This window comes from Rhinopithecus roxellana, chromosome 17, assembly GCF_007565055.1.
Source record: "Rhinopithecus roxellana isolate Shanxi Qingling chromosome 17, ASM756505v1, whole genome shotgun sequence".
NCBI lineage: Eukaryota > Metazoa > Chordata > Mammalia > Primates > Cercopithecidae > Rhinopithecus > Rhinopithecus roxellana.
Window position 1 is genome coordinate 1,170,945 of NC_044565.1, and position 18,536 is coordinate 1,189,480.

The 18,536-nt window shown below is 47.5% G+C and overlaps 1 protein-coding gene and 1 pseudogene across 1 annotated transcript; both read right to left on the reverse strand.

The window, feature by feature from the left end:
* Window positions 1-289: 289 nt before the first annotated feature.
* LOC104679816 lies at window positions 290-2,020 on the reverse strand (annotated as a pseudogene).
* Window positions 2,021-4,384: 2,364 nt separating this feature from the next.
* LOC104672785 (golgin subfamily A member 6-like protein 1) lies at window positions 4,385-17,168 on the reverse strand. Its single transcript, XM_030921369.1, is given in 13 exon segments — window positions 4,385-4,447; window positions 5,105-5,216; window positions 5,616-5,768; window positions 5,958-6,069; window positions 6,172-6,955; window positions 10,911-11,052; window positions 11,382-11,440; window positions 12,223-12,261; window positions 12,264-12,331; window positions 12,427-12,488; window positions 12,490-12,518; window positions 12,607-12,657; window positions 16,913-17,168. Coding segments are annotated over 13 exon segments (1,767 nt in total). The 5' UTR covers window positions 17,006-17,168.
* Between the last annotated feature and the right edge of the window lie 1,368 nt (window positions 17,169-18,536).

Sequence of the window (18,536 nt, forward strand, 5' to 3'; positions counted from 1 at the left end):
AGAAAATGAGGTGCCATGCTATATTAAAATATTCCACAATAAAAGAAAATGCAAAATCTGAAAATAGCTTCGGTGCTATGGACATTGAAAAAGTTACAATTGTTAAAACTCTGAATAAAAAGATCTTGAGAACAGGTACATTTCAAAACAATATTTTACACACTGTGGAGAAAAGTATTTTCAAATAACATGATATATGGTTTACATATTTCAGTCTCTTAGTTTTTTTTTTTGTTTGTTTTGTTTTTTCTGCAACACTGTTTTGCATTAAAGTTTCTCATGTGGTTTACTAGATGGGTTCCTGACTCACTGTCCCAATCTTGGATCTCAGCCACACTGGGTTTAGCTGGCAGATGTCATGACCATCAAGACTGATAGTTCCAGAAGCAGGGTCGTACAACCTCAGCAGGAGCCAAAGCACTGTTGATTTGCCAGGACCACTTGGGTCAACCAGTGTCGTGACAGATCCTGACGGAATGGAAAGGCTGAAATCCTGAAATACGGGCACCTCTGGGCGAGCCGGATAGCCAAAATGCACGTTCTTAAACTCCAAAGCACCCTGGAAGCTTTTCTCATTGAAGGTGACCCCCTCGTTAAAAGGCAGCTTGGGCTCTCTCTCCAGGAGCTCCCAGAGGCGCCCCACGGCACCCAGTCCTTTCAATCAGCTCTGAGTAGAAAGAGCTCAGACTTCCAACGCTTATTCCAACCCAGAAAGCATTCATTAACCCAGAAAGCATACATTAACCCAGAAAGCATACATTAGAAAGGAAGAGGGTTCACCCACGGTCATGTGGGCACTGCCCATCAGCAGCCCTCCTTTGTACCGGACAGAAAGCACAATCAGGTTTCCGCAGAGCCTAGTTGCTCCAAAGAAGCCAGCCAGAGTAATGCCTCTTTCCTTGCTAACTGCATCACGTGGTCCACTTTGCTGGCATATATCTGTATTTCAGTCATTTCTTTCCCAAAACCTCAAACAGTTCTTACACTGCCAGTACATTCCTCAGCTAGCTGAATGGCTTGTGCCAGGGAATCCTGGGTGACTTTGGTCAGTTTCCGTAGATATCGTCCATAAATTACAGCAATGATTGACACTGGAGGCACCGCTCCAAACAAAGGTGGGCAGATCAGGTGAGACACAAAACATCATACTGATGGCTACAGAAGCCTGGGCCCCGGCCCTGAGCCTATCTGAGAAGTTTTCAGTCACTGAGCGCCCCACGAGTGCAGTGTCTGATGAGAGGCGGTTAATCAATTCTCCTGTGCGAGTCTTGTCAAAGAAAGCAACCCTGCCTCAGAAGGGAGGAGAATGAAGTTCTCAGCCTATTCCCAATGCGCTGACCTGGAGTTTGCAAGAGGTAGACATGAATGGCATTGGCGGCAGCACCACACAGAAACAGGCCACTGAGCCCAAGGCAGAGGCGGGTCAGGCTGTCGCTGTAGTCCACAGTGGGGCTGGTATAGATGACATCGATGACCTTACCCGGGAAGAAGGGGGAAGACATGGAGCTAACACTGGACATCGTGAGAAATCCAACCACAGCTGCCAGCCTCAGGCGCTCAGGTTACACCAGCCCCGGGAGTTTCGTGGCCCCAGAGAGTCAGGCCGCCGCGGATCGCAGCCGCGTCTCCTCCCCGGGAGGCGCCTCCGGCCGGTGCCGCAAGGCCTCTTTTCCCGCCCAGGCAGTGGCAGTGGGACCTGGGAACCCGGCGCGGGGGAGCCAAGGAGCGCCCGGCCCGGCTCAAGAGCCCCGCACCTGCAGCTGCCGGCCCGAGCCCACAGCCCCAGGGGCCGCGCGAGGCCGGCGCCGCCCCGCGAGCCGCCCGTACCCCACCCCAACAGCAGCTCCTCCAGCGGCGCGCGGCTCCAACCTCCGGAGCAGCGCCGTCCCCGCGCCCTGTAGCGGCACCGGCCTCAGGCCAGTGAACTGCCATAGGGACCCGGGGACGCGGCTGGCCGGGCCCACGCGCAGGATACCGGCAGGAGCCGCCTGGGCTCGGCGGGACCGTGGGGCCGGTACATCTTAAAGAACTAGAAAAGCAAGAATAAACCAGACCTAAAATAAGTATAGAAGAAAGGAAAGAGTAAAGGTAAGAGCAGAAATTAATGAAATTGAAATAAAAAAAAACAACAAAATGTAAACTTCGTTTTTTAAAAAGGATAAACCAAACCACTAACCTTTAGCCATACACACACACACAGAAAAAGAAAAAAAACTAAACAAAATCAGAGATGAAAAAGGGAACATTATCATTGATACTGTAGAAATTCTAAGGATCATTAGAGGCTAGTAGGAGCAACTACAGGCCAATAAATTAGAAAATCTAGAATAAATGGATACTTTCCTAGCCACATGCAATCTAGCAAGAATGAACCATGAAGAGCTCCAAAACCTGAAAAGACCGATAAGTAATGAGATGGAAACAAAACATTTCCTAGGAAAGGCCAGGCGTGGTGGCTCCCGCCTGTAATCCCAGCACTTTGGGAGGCAGAGGCCCCAGGATCACGAGGTCAGGAGATCACGAACATCCTGGCTAACACGGTGAAACCCTGTCTCTACTAAAAATACAAAAAAAATTAGCCCGGCATGGTGGCGGGCGCCTGTAGTCCCAGCTACATGGGAGGCTGAGGCAAGCGAATGGTGTGAAGGGGAGGCGGAGCTTGCAGTGAGCCGAGATCGCGCCACTGCACTTCAGCCTGGGGGACAGAGTGAGACTCCGTCTCAAAAAAAAAAAAATAATATATATATATATATATGCTATATAAAATCCGTGTGATTCTAAATTAAAAAGAACAAAGAAATAAGAAAGGTGTTCTTCAAAATCCTATTAAGTGATGAAGTGTTAAATATTAGGTTAAGAGATCCCTTCATTGGTATTAAGTATTTTCCCTTAATGTTTTACTATAACATCTGTTGACATATTTAAAAGTTTATATTGTACAACTAATGATTTAAATCTGTCTACCATGTATATGGACAGAGCATAATTTGTTTAATCATCCATCTACTACTATTGGACCTTGAAGTGATCCTCCCTTTCATATTATCCTGAGAGATACATCATAGTTATTTCAAAAGATTTTTACTCTATTTTAATTTATTATGTTCCTGTGTTAAGCCAAGGTCTTTGAGAAATTAAATCATACCAGCTTTACTCTAGTAACTAAATGGATTAATTCGTTCAGTGAAGAGAGTTCTCTTATACAGACTATATAATTGAAGAGTTTATAGAAGGAACACTGTCTTTGCATTCAGATTGGACTTTAAGCTCAACCCTTCCCTGGCACTATAACATTAGGTATTATGACTTAATATTCAAATATTGTGCCCTAATCTGCAAAATAAAAGATAAAATAATATCTCTTTGACTTGTAGGAAGCATTAAATAACACAACTTTGATAATTATCTAGCTTGTTATAGGTTAGCCTGCCCACAAAAGCAGTTGCAGAAACTGGACAAAAATGTGCCCCCACCACCAAAAACAACTGTTTGAAGGTAATTGGAGACCTCAGTCAGGACTTGAGTGACCAGGCCAAGGAGGTGACCCTGACTGTCTGTAGTGCTTTTCCGACATTTGGTGATTGGTTAACAGTAGAGGGCTAAGAGGCTAAGAAACTGAGTCTGAAGTGGTGGTGAAGAGGCTGGAGAGCCTAGCTGAATGTTTGGCACTCACAGGGCTGAAATGACCTAATGAGAATTTGGGTCCCAGTAAGGAGATGGGACCTTGGTGGGGACACTAGAAGTGTCACCCCTAGGAGTCCAAATGAATAAAAAATAGACCAGCCGTCACAAAAACTAAAACCTGCTTTGAACCAGCTTAGTCCCAAACTAGATGAAGGTGATCTGCCCTTACTCCAATTGTGTGCCATAAAGTCAAAGTCAATATTGTGTGGAGGCAGATAAAAGTTTACTAGCAATGCCATAAGAAAAGACAAGACTAAATGAGAAAGAACAAGAAAAAAACCAATAGAAACATACATGTAAGGAAGATAAGGAAGAAACTTTTTTTTTTTTTTTTGGAGACGGAGTCTCGCTCTGTCACCCAGGCTTGAGTGCAGTGGCACGATCTCAGCTCACTGCAACCTCTGCCTCCCAGGTTCGAGCGATTCTCCTGCCTCAGCCTCCCAAGTAGCTGGGATTACAGGCATGTGCCACCATGCCCGGCTAATTTTTGTATTGGCCAGGCTGGTCTGGAACTCCTGACCTCAGGTGGTCCATTCACCTCAGTCTCCCAAATTGCTGGGATTACTGGCATGAGCCACCGCGCCTGACCAGTATTTTGCCACAATTTAAAATAAATATATTTTTTTTCAGGTTTGTGCTCAAACTATATTCTAAACAGTCACATGGCGGCTGACTCTTCTCCAGGCCTTGCTGCCGGCTTTTACATGTTTATTGTTTTTGCCTTCTTGTCATCTGCTCGGTAGATGGCAGCTTCCAGGTGCTCCTAAGGGGCCAGAAAAGAGAGTGAGAAGGCACGGAGGCTGCCAGGTCGTCCCCCTGAGGGCCCTACCCTCATCAACTCCCTCAACTGGGTCTCCTGCAACTATTGGTGGGCCATCTCGACCACTACTTTGCCCTGAGCTTCCTGCTGCTGCAGCTGGGCAGAGCCTCCTTCTCAGAGGCCAGCTGCTGATAGGCGGCCACGTACTGCTGCAGGTGACCCAGGTAACGGTCTCGCTGCTGCTGCAGACTCTGAGGCTATTGGCTCTTCAACTCCACCTGCAGGATAGGCACCAGGGTAGGTAGTGGCTGGCTTCCAGATTCTGGGCCCATAAACAGGGTGGCGAGGGCACAGTGGGGCTCTGTTATCTGCCCAGGCCCCTGGCACCTGGCCCCTTCCTCCAGGCCTAAGTGACTGCCTCCCTTGCCTAGAGGCCCATGCCTCCCTCCACAGCCTCAAATCTCACACCCTTCTTCCCACCATTTAAACTGTAGGCCACAGACTGGTGGAAAAACAGAGGGAGCCAACCACCATCTGCTAAGTTATGGTGAGGTCGCTCTGTATGATCTCCAGGGTTTGCACCCACCTCCGCCTGCTCCCCCAGAGCTCGGCCTTCCACCCCAGCTCCCCCAGCCTCTCCTCCCATTCCTGAAGCCTCACCTCCTGCTCCTGCATCTTCTTCTCCTGCTGCCACAGCCTCATTTCCTGCTCCCGCATCTTCTCCTCCTGCCTCTGCATCTTCTCCTCCTTCTCCCGCATCTTCTCCTCCTGCCTCCACATCTTCTCCTCCTGCTCCCGTATTTTTTCCTCCTTCTCCCACATCATCTCCTCCTGCTTCCACATCTTCTCCTCCTTCTCCCACATCATCTCCTCCTGCTTCCACATCTTCTCCTCCTGCTCCCACATCTTCTCCTCCTGCTCCCACATCTTCTTCTCCTGCTCCCGCATCATCTCCTCCTACCTCCACATCTTCTCCTCCTGCTCCCGTAGCTTCTCCTCTCGCCTCCACATCTTTTCCTCCTTCTCCCACAGCTTCTCCTCCTGCTCACACATCTTCTCCTCCTGCTCCCGCAGCATCTCCTCCTTCTCCCACAGCTTCTCCTCCTGCTCACACACCTTCTTCTCCTGCTCCTGCATCATCTCATCCTGCTCCCGCATCGTCTCCTTCTGCTCCCGTATCTTCTCCTCCTGCCTCCATATCTTCTCCTCCTGCTCCTGCCGCTTCTCCTCCTGCTCCCGTATCTTCTCCTCCTGGCTCCACATCTTCTCCTCCTGCTCCCGTAGCTTCTCCTCCTGCCTCCGCATCTTCTCCTCCTGCTCCTGCCTCTTCTGCTCCTGCTCCTGCTCCCATATATTCTCCTCCTGCTCGTGTATCTTCTCCTCCTGATTGTGCATATTCTCCTCCTGCTCCTGTATCTTCTCCTCCTGCCTCCACAGCTCCTGATCCCGTATCTTCTCCTCCTGCTCCCGTATCTTCTGCTCCTGCTCCTGTATCTTCTCCTCCTGCTCATGCATCTTCTCCTCCTGCCTCCAAATCTTCTCCTCCTGCTCCCACATCTTCTCTTCCTGCTCCTGCCTCTTCTCCTCCTGCTCATGCATCTTCTCCTCCTGCTCCCGTATCTTCTTCTCCTGCCCCCACATCTCTTTCTGCTCCTGCCTCTTCTTCTCCTGCTCCCGTATCTTCTCCTCCTGCTTGTGCATCTTCTCCTCCTGATCGTGCATCTTCTCCTCCTGCTCCTGTATCTTCTCCTCCTGCTTGTGCATCTTCTCCTCCAGCTCCCTTATCTTCTCCTCCTGCTCATGCATCTTCTCCTCCTGCCTCCAAATCTTCTCCTCCTGCCTCCACATCTTCTCCTCCTGCTCCTGCCTCTTCTCCTCCTGCTCGTGTATCTTCTCCTCCTGCTCGTGTATCTTCTCCTCCTGCTCCCGTATCTTCTCCTCCTGCTTCCACATCTTCTCCTCCTGCTCCTGCCTCTTCTTCTCCTGCTCCAGTATCTTCTCCTCCTGCTTGTGCATCTTCTCCTCCTGCTCCCGTATCTTCTGCTCCTGATCATGCATCTTCTCCTCCTGCTCCCGTATCTTCTCCTCTTGCCTCCAAATCTTCTCTTCCTGCTCCTGCCTCTTCTTCTCCTGCTCCCGTATCTTCTCCTCCTGCTCCCTTATCTTCTCCTCCTGCTCATGCATCTTCTCCTCCTGCTCATGCATCTTCTCCTCCTGCCTCCAAATCTTCTCCTCCTGCCTCCACATCTTCTCCTCGTGCTCCTGGCTCTTCTTCTCCTGCTCCCATATCTTCTCCTCCTGCTCATGCATCTTCTCCTCCTGCTCATGCATCTTCTCCTCCTGCCTCCACATCTTCTTCTCCTGCTCCTGCCTCTTCTCCTCCTGCTCCCGTATCTTCTCCTCCTGCTCGTGTATCTTCTCCTCCTGCTCCCGTATCTTCTCCTCCTGATTGTGCATATTCTCCTCCTGCTCCCGTATCTTCTCCTCCTGATTGTGCATATTCTCCTCCTGCTCCTGTATCTTCTCCTCCTGCCTCCACATGGCCACGTGAGTCTAGTTTGTCAACTGTATATTTTATGAGTCTAAGTGCAGATCAGATATTTTCAATGCAAATTTCACTTTCCAAATTGGTCTAACTCTGAACCCAGAAAAGCTCCCCATCTCAGTCCTGTCTCTTCTTAGGCAAAGCACCACCTCAGACCCAGTTGTGCACCAAACCCACATTTGAGTCAGGGGCTCCTGCCCCGCACTGTGAGCACTCTGGATGAGCCAGTGCCGAGGGGGAAAGAGCTCTGAATGTCAAACCATGAGTTTCAACTCCACCTCCAGCTCTGAGAGCTGTGGGCAGGGAAGGGCCCTAGTCCAGTGTGCTATAGAAAGACCTGTCTGCCACTGTATGACACATGGATGGCAGGGGCAGAGTGCGGGTGGAGAGAACAGATGGTGGGCATAATGGGGGAGGCAGGGTCATGGGTGTAGCCATGAAGATGGGAGGACAGACAGGATTTGGTGGCCACTTGGATGAACCAAGGCAGGAGTCTGGAAGAGACACCCAGTTTCATATCAGATGTGTAGAGGGTGGGATGCTGTTCATTGATTGAGGGAGGAGGAGGAAGAGGTGTGGCATGGGAGGAGGTAGCTGAGCTCTGTCATGAATGTCATTTGAAGTCCCCAGGGAAATCCAGGCCTGCCAGCGCCTTCACTGCTTCAACCGGCCCTCAGGGTGCCTGTGCTCCTGGCCCTCTTGGCCCTCGCTTTGTAGTGGCTGCAGTGGGGGACAGCTGCTCAAGGGCCAGCATGTCTGTGTGTTTAGCCAGGGGACTGCCATGTGGTCCATGCCGAACAGAAGCTGATGGACGACCCTCTGAACAAAACCCGTTACAACAACCTGATCCGCCCAGCCACCAGCTCTTCACAGCTCATCTCCATCGAGACGGAGCTCCCCCTGGCCCAGTGCATCAGTTGGTAGGTACACCTGTGGCTCAGGCTCAGGTGAAGAGGCAGCTCATGCCCAAGCCCCAGGCAATAAATGTCCAGAGGAATGAAATGACTAGAGTTGACTTAGATTCACCAATACATGGCACGGAGGCTGGAGGAGGGTCCATGAGGTTTATAGGTGTCCAATATTTAATGAGGTCATGCTTTTGTTAACAAAAAAGAAGTGAGGGTGGGAGCGGTATCACCACTGTCTAGGCAGCCAATGGGCCTGCATAGTCTCTGCTCCGCTGAGTCTCCAGCATGACCATAAGCTTCTCCTCCTCATCCTCCCAGCCCCGCCCTACTCTCTCCCCCAGCTTGCTCAGCAGGTGACCTTACAGGCTCCCTACTTGTTGGGGGAAATAAGAACCAGACTGGGGGAACTGATGGGTACAGAGGCCCAGGTGTAGGGGCAGGACCCCAGGCAGTGCAGCCCCTACTGAGCCAGGAGGGTGAGGGTCTGGAGAGTGGGCATGGCTGCTGCAGGCATGGAAAGGAGGCACAGATGGCGGCACTCCCAGGGACTACCGTCAGGGTCTCCGTATGTGGATGTGTGCAGAGGTGGGGGTGCTGAGGGAGGAGGTGCAGGGAATTTCTCATCTCTCTACTGCCTCTGAGTTGGAGATGTCAGAGGGAGCCATGGCCCACTGTAAACTAACACAATGTCCCCACCCACAGGGTTAGAACCCCTCCCCTGGAAGCGGCTCTGAGGGGAGCAGTCACATGTAGAGAGTGCAGGGCCTCTCTCTCTAGCACAGTGGCCCCCACACACCCAGCCTGTCAAACCTACAGCCCTCAAGAAAGTTTTGGCCAAGTTAATGAACAGCTCCCTCTCCCAGGAGGAAGCACAGCTGAAGGATGAGGAGGGCCGTAGAGTTGTGTATGCTCCGCCCCCTCTCTCCACAGTGGGACCTGAAAGAAGGGGGCTTTCAGCCAGGCTCACCCAGGCTGGGGTCTGAGTGTCACTGTCCAGCTATTGGCTTCTTGCTTAACACGTGAGCCCAGCTGCTCCGGTGCACCTGCCGCCCTAGTCAGGGTGAACCAGCAGGCGAGTGACATTTCTGAAAGCTTGGGGATACAGTAAATACTAGGCTGTGGGCTGCTGGGCCAGGAAGGGGTGTTTTTTTTCAGGGTTTATCTACTGACTTGATGAGGGAGGGTTATAGGTACAACCAGTTTAAAGATGGAAATTTTGAGAGAGCAGACAGGGACTTAGTGCTGGGTAAGGCAAGCAGCTTTGTCAAAGCAGCTCCTCTGGGGAGGCCAGAATCCTGTACCAATGTCCTCAGCACATTCATCAGCTGCTGGGGGAGTGCCAGACAGGGTTAAAGCACAGAACCTTCTGGATGATAGGAATGTTCTGTATCTTCAAAGGAGGTGGGTCACATGGGTAATGCATTTGTTAAAACTCATCAAAATGTAAAGCAGATCTGTGCATTTCACTGAATGTCAATTATACCTCAAATTAAAAACATTTTTTAAAAGACAGATGGGCCAGACGCAGTGGCTCACGCCTGTAATCCCAGAACTTTGGGAGGCCGAGGAGGGTAGATCACCTGAGTCAGGAGCTCGAGACCAGCCTGGAAAACGTGGTTAAATCCTGTCTCTATTAAAAATATAAAAATTAGCCAGGCATGGTGGCACACGCCTGTAATCCCAGCTACTCAGGAGGCTGAGGCAGGAGAATTGCTTGAACCCAGGAGACAGAGGTTACAGAGAGCAGAGATCATGCCACTGCATTAGAGCCTGGGCAACACCGGGACTCCATCTCAAAAGAAAAAAAAGAAAAAGACATGAAGGTTTTCACTGAAGGCTTGTTATAGATTAGCCTCCCCACAACAGCAGTTAAAAAACCTGGACAAAAATGTGTCCCCCACCAAGAAAAACTGTTTGAAGGTAATTGGAGACCTTCAATTACCTTCAAGCCAGGACTTGAGTGACCAGGCCTAGGAGGTGACCCTGACAGTATGTAGTGCTTTTCCCACATTTGGTGACTGGTAAACAATAGAGGGCTAAGAGGCTAAGAAACTGAGTATGATGTGGTAGTTAAGAGGCTGGAAAGCCTAGCTGAATGTTTGGCACTCACAGGGCTGAAATGACTTAATGAGAACTTGGGTCCCAGTAAGGAGATGGGACCTTGGTGGGGACCCTGGAAGGGTCACCCCTAGGAGTACAAATGAGTAAAAAATAGACCAGCCGTCAAAAAAACTAAAACCTGCTTTGAACCAGCTTAGTCCCAAACTAGATGAAGGTGATCTGCGCTTACTCCAACTGTGTGCTATAAAGTCAAAGTCAATACTCTCTGGAGGCAGATAAAAGTTTACTAGGAATGCCATAAGGCAAGACTAAATGAGGAAGAACAAGAAAAAAAAAAAATGGAAACACACATGTAAGGAAGATAAGGAAGAAACCTTTTTTTTTTTTTTGGAGACGGAGTCTCGCTCTGTCACCCAGGCTTGAGTGCAGTGGCACGATCTCAGCTCACTGCACCCTCTGCCTCCTGGGTTCAAGCGATTCTCCTGCCTCAGCCTCCCAAGTAGCTGGGATTACAGGCATGTGCCACCATGCCCGGCTAATTTTTGTGTTGGCCAGGCTGGTCTTGAGCTCCTGACCTCAGGTGATCCTTTCACCTCGGCCTCCCAAATTGCTGGGATTACAGGAGTGAACCACCGCTCCTGGCCAGTATTTTGCCACAATTTAAAATAAATAAATTTTCTTTTTATTTTCAGGTTTGTGTTCTGACTATATTCTAAACAGTCACATGGCGGCTTACTCTTCTCCAGGTCTTGCTGCAGGCTTTTAGATGTTTATTATTTTTGCCTTCTTGTCTTGTGCACGGTAGAAGAATGGCAGGCAAGATATTTGGAGGGAGAACAAGGACCCCAATTTTCCAGCTCTTGGCTGGAGCCTCCCCATATCCTGCATGATCCCTAGACCATGGTCCCAGCCGGATGGGGATCCTGCAACCCCCGGGGCTGCAGCCACTTGCCTGTGGCAGCAGGAGCTTGGCCCTCTCCAGCTTCCTTTCTAGCTCCTTTACATTGAGCTGGATCTCAGACTTTTCAGATTCTACAAGTCGAAGTTTTTCTTGTAGTTCGGCATTTTTCTCCTTCAACTCCTCATCGGTTATGCTATGACCAGAGGCAGTAGATAAAGGAATGAACGAAGAACAGAAAGGAACGCTTTGGTGATCAACCCTCTGCTTTCACCCCACAACCACAGAACCGTGGCATTGGAAGGGACCCCAGGAATTAAAAGTCCCAGGTGGCAGGCCAGAGAGAAGACATGAGTTGCCTGAGGCTACCCCACGAGTCAGCGGCACAGCCGGCACTAGAGCTTCCCTGCGCACACATGAAAACCTGTATGAGCCTCTCACCATGCCCACCTGTACCCCCACCTCCCAGCACACCCCCCAGGCTAAGAGCCCCCAGACCTCCCATCCCACCGTCCCACAATGTACATGTTCTTGTACAGTTCCAGACTCAGGGCGTCCCTCTCCTTTGTTAACTCCTCGATGTACTGCAAACAGAGAAGGGTGAAGTCAGGATAGAGCAGGCAGAGGAGCGGCTGGCCGACCAGGAACAGCAGCCACAGTGACTCCTCCACACACCACTCCCCACTCCCAGTCACACCTGACATGCTCTCAAGGCACTTCCAAGCCCACAGTGTCATTTGTTTTTCTTTCTTTGTTTTGTTTCTTTCTTTTTCCTTTTGTTTTTGTTCGTTTTTGAGGCAGCGTTTGGCTGGGGGTAGGGGCACAGGTAAGAAGGAGGACATTAATCTTTTATTGACTTTTTGAAAGGATGATACATTCGCATAGTCCAAAACTCAGAAAGTACAGAAGGGAAATATCTCCCCCCAACACTGTTCCTCCCTCCTGAGTTTTTCATGATCCTTACAAACATGTTTTATGTATGTTACCATAATACATACACTCACACACATATACGTGCTCCCTCTCTCAACACAAATAATAACATACTCAAGATACTCTTCTGTACCTTTATGGTACAAGTACCCTAACGACCACTTAGGACTTGGCCAAGGCCACAGCCAAGTATGGGCAGGGCGGGCACTTGGCCTGCGAGCTCTATGTCCAGCGCTCGCTCCCCACAGCAACCCCCAACTCACCCACAGCAGCTGACTCAGCCCCAGTTGGCCTCCAACAACCATACACAAAAGCAGCAAGAAATGGCCACGCTGTCTTCCGGGCAGGACACTCCATCCGACAGAAGGGACTTTGAGGCTCACTCCTCCAACTGCGAAGCCGGGCTCCCAGGGGACAGGGCAGCTAGACTCACCCTGTCTGCTTTCTTTTTCTGTGTAGCGACAGTAGAGAGAGGGCCCGCTCTAACTCTCCTGCAAACTTCCATGAATCATGCAGGCGGCTCACCAGATCTCTGGACTCTCCTGGAATGAAAGACATTCAGATGCGGCCCAAAGGACTCCCCATAAAGGCCTGTCAAAGTGCCAGGTTGAAGGATGATGGGGTGCCGGATTCCCACCTTCCAACTGCTGGACAGCATGCTGGCTGTAATAGAGTGCCGTCTGAAGTTCAGTTTTCTGACGTAAGGATTCGTATGGTATGAACCTGGGCCTTTGGGAGAAAAGATAAGCAAGTGCTGAAAGAGAAGCAAAGAAACCTTCTCCAGAGGACAGGAGGGAACTTCACACCCTCCACTCACCTCTAGCTCCCTCCTTAGGGCATCCTGATGTTGGTGGCTTGCCTTCTTTTCCTATAGAAAGAGGAAGACAGAGCTCTTACTGGGAGGTGGGGGGTGGGGCAGACATGGCACAGCAGCGTGTCATGAAGGACCTGTACTGTCACATGGAAAACCGCCCATGCAACTGCTGTTCCCGCCCACTCCAGGACAGGCGCGGGGCTGGCTTTCACTTTAAAAATTGTATTACATCAATTGAGGTACAAATCCTATTAAAATGGAAATTTTATAATGTGCTTGATGATTGATAAAGCAGACTATATTATCCAACATTCCAATGAGATAAAATAATCACAATCATTTCTCTTTTTTGGAAAAACTTTCTCTTATTCTCCTACATTATTGTTAAGGCTTTTTTTGTTTAAAAAAAAACAAACCTGTCTAACATCCTTAAAAACACAAAGCTTTTGAGCCAGGCGTGGTGGCTCACGCCTGTTATCCCAGCACTTTGGGAGGCTGGGGTGGGTGGATAACCTAAGTTCAGGAGTTCAAGATCAGCTTGGCCAACATGATGAAACCCTGTCTCTATTAAAAATACAAAACTAGCTGGGCATGGTGGCAGTTGCCTATAGTCCCAGCTACTTGGGAGGTTGAGACAGGAGAATCCCTTGAACCTGGGAGGCGGAGGTTGCAGTGAGCCAAAACCATGCCACTGCGCTTCAGCCTGGGCTACAGAACAAGACTCTGTCTCTAAATGCATACCTGCATACACACATACACACACACACACACACGGAAAGCTTTCCATTTAATAAACACTCAACGTTCTTTACAAGTTTAAAACAAATACAGGATCGTTCTAAAATAAGGCTAAATGCTAAGTGATGGGGGAGAGAAAAAGGACATAAGTCCCACTCTCATGAGGTTAATCACTAAATCCTATTTTTCTAGAATCACCTGGCCTCTCTAAGCCCTGCAAATGAAACTGCATTTCTCACTTGATACTTGGCTATGACTTGCAATCATGAAAACCAAGAGTTGTGTTCTGTCACCGTGTTGTGCTTGCTACCTGGGATCAAGGGTTGACTTTTTCATGATTTGCTCCATTACCTGTGTGCTTCTTATCCCAGACCAAACTAAGCTTTTTTTCTAGAGTTCTACAATTTATAGTTAGTATGTAAGAGTGGTTCTCAAAAATACAGTCTCTGGACCAGGAGCACCTGGGAATGTCTTATAGATGTAAATTCTCAGGCCCACCCTAGACCTGATGAATCAGAAACTCTGGAGTAGGGCCCAGCAATCTGTGCTGCAATAAGTCCTCCAGGTGTTCCGGAACCTCTGGCATACAGCAGGTAGAAAAGTGTTTCCTTCTGTAGGTCCAAAGCCAGGGACACCATATGTTCTGTCTCGATATGAAACAATGACATGCAATTAAAAGACATAAATCTCGTTCCTACTTTCACCCTCCATCCAATGTGTTTTATTTTTATGAGTTAATAAGAAAGCAAGTGGCAATCAGAGATTTAGTCTACGAAGTATATTTACAGGTATCAGTTCTCATCCAGCCTGATCTCATCCAATATCATTTATATTCTCTTATATCTAAAGTTTTAGAAAAGGATTTTCACAATGTAAGACTCAGGCACACTAGGAGTTCTATGATAAAAGACCAAGTAGCTCTGAATGTCCAAACTTACTAGAGAAGAAAAGTGGAATCACTGGCTATATTTTCACATTGCATTCAACAGGAAATTACAGTTTTGAATTGTTTTCACCTTCATCCTTCCAAGTTAATAGAATTCAACCAGAACACTCCATTCTTCCAAAGCCTCTAGCCAGGCAAAGTTTTAATGTATTATTTCTTGCTTTCCAATGGATACAAAGCAGAGTCCTGGTAGGCACATTTTGTATACCTGCAAAGATGCAAAACTAAACAGTTCCCTCTGATATTAAAACAAAAGTCCTGTAAACCTCAGATGGTGAGTGTAATACTTCAGCACTAGCATGAAAGCCTCAAATACAAAAAAATACCAAGAACATCTCTAGCAAACAACATAAGCTCTTGGCTGGGAGCAGTAGTTCACGCCTATGCTCCCAGCATATTGGCAAGCCAAGGTGGGGTAAGTCAGGAGTTCAAGACCAGCCTGCGCAGCATAGCGAATTCACATCTGTACAAAAAATTTAAAAATTAGCTGGGCATGGCGGCACACACCTGCAGTCCTAGAGCTACTTGGGAGGCTGAGGTGGGAAAATCGCTTGAGCCCAGGAGTTTGAGGCTGCAGTAGCTATGATCATGCCACTGCGCTCCAGTCGGGGTGACAGAGTGAGATCTAGATATTACATTCTGTCCTGCTCCTGTTTCCACTAAAATCACTAAGTTAAAATGTTTTCACTCAGCAGGATAAAAAGTGAAATTTGACTTTGGTGCTTTGCTAGCAAAAATAAAAAAATAAAGTGAAATGACAAATTACTTACTTGGAGAAAGTCTTGGTAACCTCAATGACAGATAAAAGGCTTATATCCTTAGCCTATAAAGAAATCTTTAAAATTACTCAGAAAAAAAAATGAATTATTTCCAGCAGAAAATGGGCAATGGAGAAACCGGCCCTTCCCACAGGAATAAAAATGGCCAATGAGCATATGAAAAAGATTCAAAAGCACTAGAAATCAAAGAAATGTAATGAAAACAGTGAGATGTTCTGCTTAAAGACCAGCAAAGATGACAAATGGAAGGGGGAACCTGGAGCTCTGTCCCTGTTGGTGGGAATATAAACTGAACCAATAATCCTACAGGATCGTTTGAAGATTTCTTTTAAATTCCTAAAACTGTTTTATATTATTTTCCTCTAGAAATTCTACTTCTATGAATTTGGTGTAAAAATCCTTACTAGAGTCCATTAAAATGTTTATAGAGGGAAATTCAGCTCTGGGGTGGCATCGATTCACTTTACATGCAGCAATTAAAAATGATGATGCCAGGATATATTTCTCCCATAGAAACATGCTTAAAATATAGTCAGTGACAAAAGACCATATATTACAATTCTCCTTTTTAAAATGCTTCTAGGTGTAAAAAGTGTAAAAAGCAACAAACCAGGCCGGGCGCGGTGGCTTAAGCCTGTAATCCCAGCACTTTGGGAGGCCGAGACGGGCGGATCACGAGGTCAGGAGATCGAGACCATCCTGGCTAACACAGTGAAACCCCGTCTCTACTAAAAAATACAAAAACTAGCTGGGCGAGGTGGCGGGCGCCTGTAGTCACAGCTACTCAGGTGGCTGAGGCAGGAGAATGGCATAAATCCGGGAGGCGGAGCTTGCAGTGAGCTGAGATCCGGCCACTGCACTCCAGCCTGGGCGACAGAGCGAGACTCCGTCTTAAAAAAAAAAAAAAAAAGCAACAAACCAGAATGTTTTGAGTGGCAAAATTGAAGATTATTCTTTATATTTTGTCATCCAAATTATTATAAAAAGAATGTGATTTCCTTTATAATCAGGGAGATTATATTTACATTTCTTTTCTTTTTCTTCTTTTTTCTCCTGTATGTATCCCATGTAGGCTAGAGAGCTTAAATCCCTGCCTCTCGAGGGAAATCAGCCCATTTTCAGGGCATGCAGTATGCAAAGCTGCCCCATCCTCCCTTTATTTTTTAATTAATTAATTAATTAATTAATTTTGAGATGGAGTCTTACTCTGTTGCCCAGGCTGGAGTGCAGTGGCGCATCTCAGCTCACTGCAACCTCAATCTCCCGAGTTCAAGAGATTCCCCTGGCTCAGCCTCTCGAGTAGCTGGGACTACAGGCATGTACCACCATGCCCAGCTAATTTTTGTGTTTTTAGTAGAGAGAGAGTTTTACCATGTTGGACAGGCTGGTCTCAAACTCCTCACCTCAAGGGATATGTTTGCCTTGGCCTCCCAAAGTGCTGGGATTACAGACATGAGCCACTGTGCTGGGCCTGTCATATGATTTCTAAAAATTTCAGTGACATTTCAATTAAGTTAAATTCAATTCTTACTGACCTGATTTTTTTTTTTTTTTTTTTGATGCGGAGTCTCGCTCTGTCGCCCGGACTGGAGTGCAGTGGCCAGATCTCAGCTCACTGCAAGCTCCGCCTCCTGGGTTTATGCCATTCTCCTGCCTCAGCCTCCCGAGTAGCTGGGACCACAAGCACCCGCCACCTCGCCCGGCTAGCTTTTTGTATTTTTTTAGTAGAGACGGGGTTTCACCGTGTTAGCCAGGATGGTCTCGATCTCCTGACCTCGTGATCCGCCCGTCTCGGCCTCCCAAAGTGCTGGGATTACAGGCTTGAGCCACCGCGCCCGGCCCTGACCTGATCTCTTATCCTCTGTTTAATGATATCCTCCAGTTGAAAGGTGTTTCCTCTGTAATCACAGGTGCTAAAGGAAATACAGTATCTATTCATTAGGTAGATATCCACTAAACCACTAATTCTTGCATTGTAGTCCTTAGACCCTCAGCATCAGCAACACGTCGGAACTTGTTAGACACGCAGATTCCTGGGCCAGCCCCACACCTCCTGAATCAGAAAGTGGGGAAGAGGGACAGCTATCTGTGCTTTCATAAGCCTTGAGATGCTCCCTGGAGTTTGAAAACTGCAGAACTAGAATACGTGTGGTAGTAAGTGCTCATACTTTCTCCCAGGTACCTAGGGACTCTTCCCCTCTTTTCCATTCTCTTTTCCATTGAAATAAAATAAGAGCTCATTTTGACATAATGGGCATAAGAAAGAAGGCAGTGAGACGATCAGGGTTCCAAGTTAGAGTTCAAAATTTAATCAGTGGACAGTGACAGGATGCAAGTCTTCTAAACAGATTATGGCAAGAAAGCTGATTATAATCTATATGTTAGGTATCATTAGTGTATTGATGTTAAATTTTTTGGGTAGATCAATGGTATTGTGATTATATAGGAGAATATCCTGGTTCTTAGAAGATAGCTGCAAAAGCGCCTAAGAGTGAAATGCTCTGATACTGGCAATTTACTTTGAAATGATTCAGGGGTTAAAAGGGCACATATACAATCTTTCATAAGCGGAAGAGAGAAAACAAATACGACAAAACGTTAACTAGTGAATCCAGTTGAATAGCATACAGACGTTCACTGTATTATTTTATCAACATTTCTGTGTTTGCAAGTTTTTAAACTAACAAGTTGAGGGAAAAGAAACATCACCCCAAATCTTTCTATGAAATGGAACCATAGAAAAAGCACAGAAGTGAACACTTTGCAGAAGAGGGCCCCGCACCCATCCGGACAGCATGGTCACAGCGCAGGGTCTCCTCCAGGAGGCTGTTCTCTGGTCTCTTCTATACTGCCACTGCCCCCTGACGCTGCCGAGGCTTTTTGCTAACAACTCTTTTTCTAAAGATATAATTTTTTCATTCATCTAAGAAAGAGACAAAAGAATTAGTATACACTTAGAAAACAAAAGTACATTTATACTTGTGTAAAAGCGAAAAATACTTCGAAAAGTGGGGAAGCAAGACATGTACTGTTCTACAATTCTGCTCTGTTCTTACCATCTTTTTATTCTGCCAGTGACTTCCTATTCCTGCTGCCCACGGTGGGGTGAGCTGCAAATAATTTCTTCTCCTCATTGATTTAAAATGTCATGTTTATAATATACTAACCTCCCTCAGAAGCATTTGGGTTTATTTCTGGGCTCTATTCTACTCAAGTGATCTGTCTGTTCACAAGCCACTATCAATTTTGATTATTAGAGCATCCTAAAGTTAAGTAATATATATATATATATATATATATATATATATATATATATATAAATTTTTTTTTTTTTTTTTTTTTTTGAGATGGAGTCTCTCACTCTGTCACCCAGGCTGGAGTGCAGTGGTATGCAGTGGTATGATCTAGGCTCATGGCAAGCTCCACCTCCCAGGTTCACACCATTCTCCTGCCTCAGCCTCCTGAGTAGC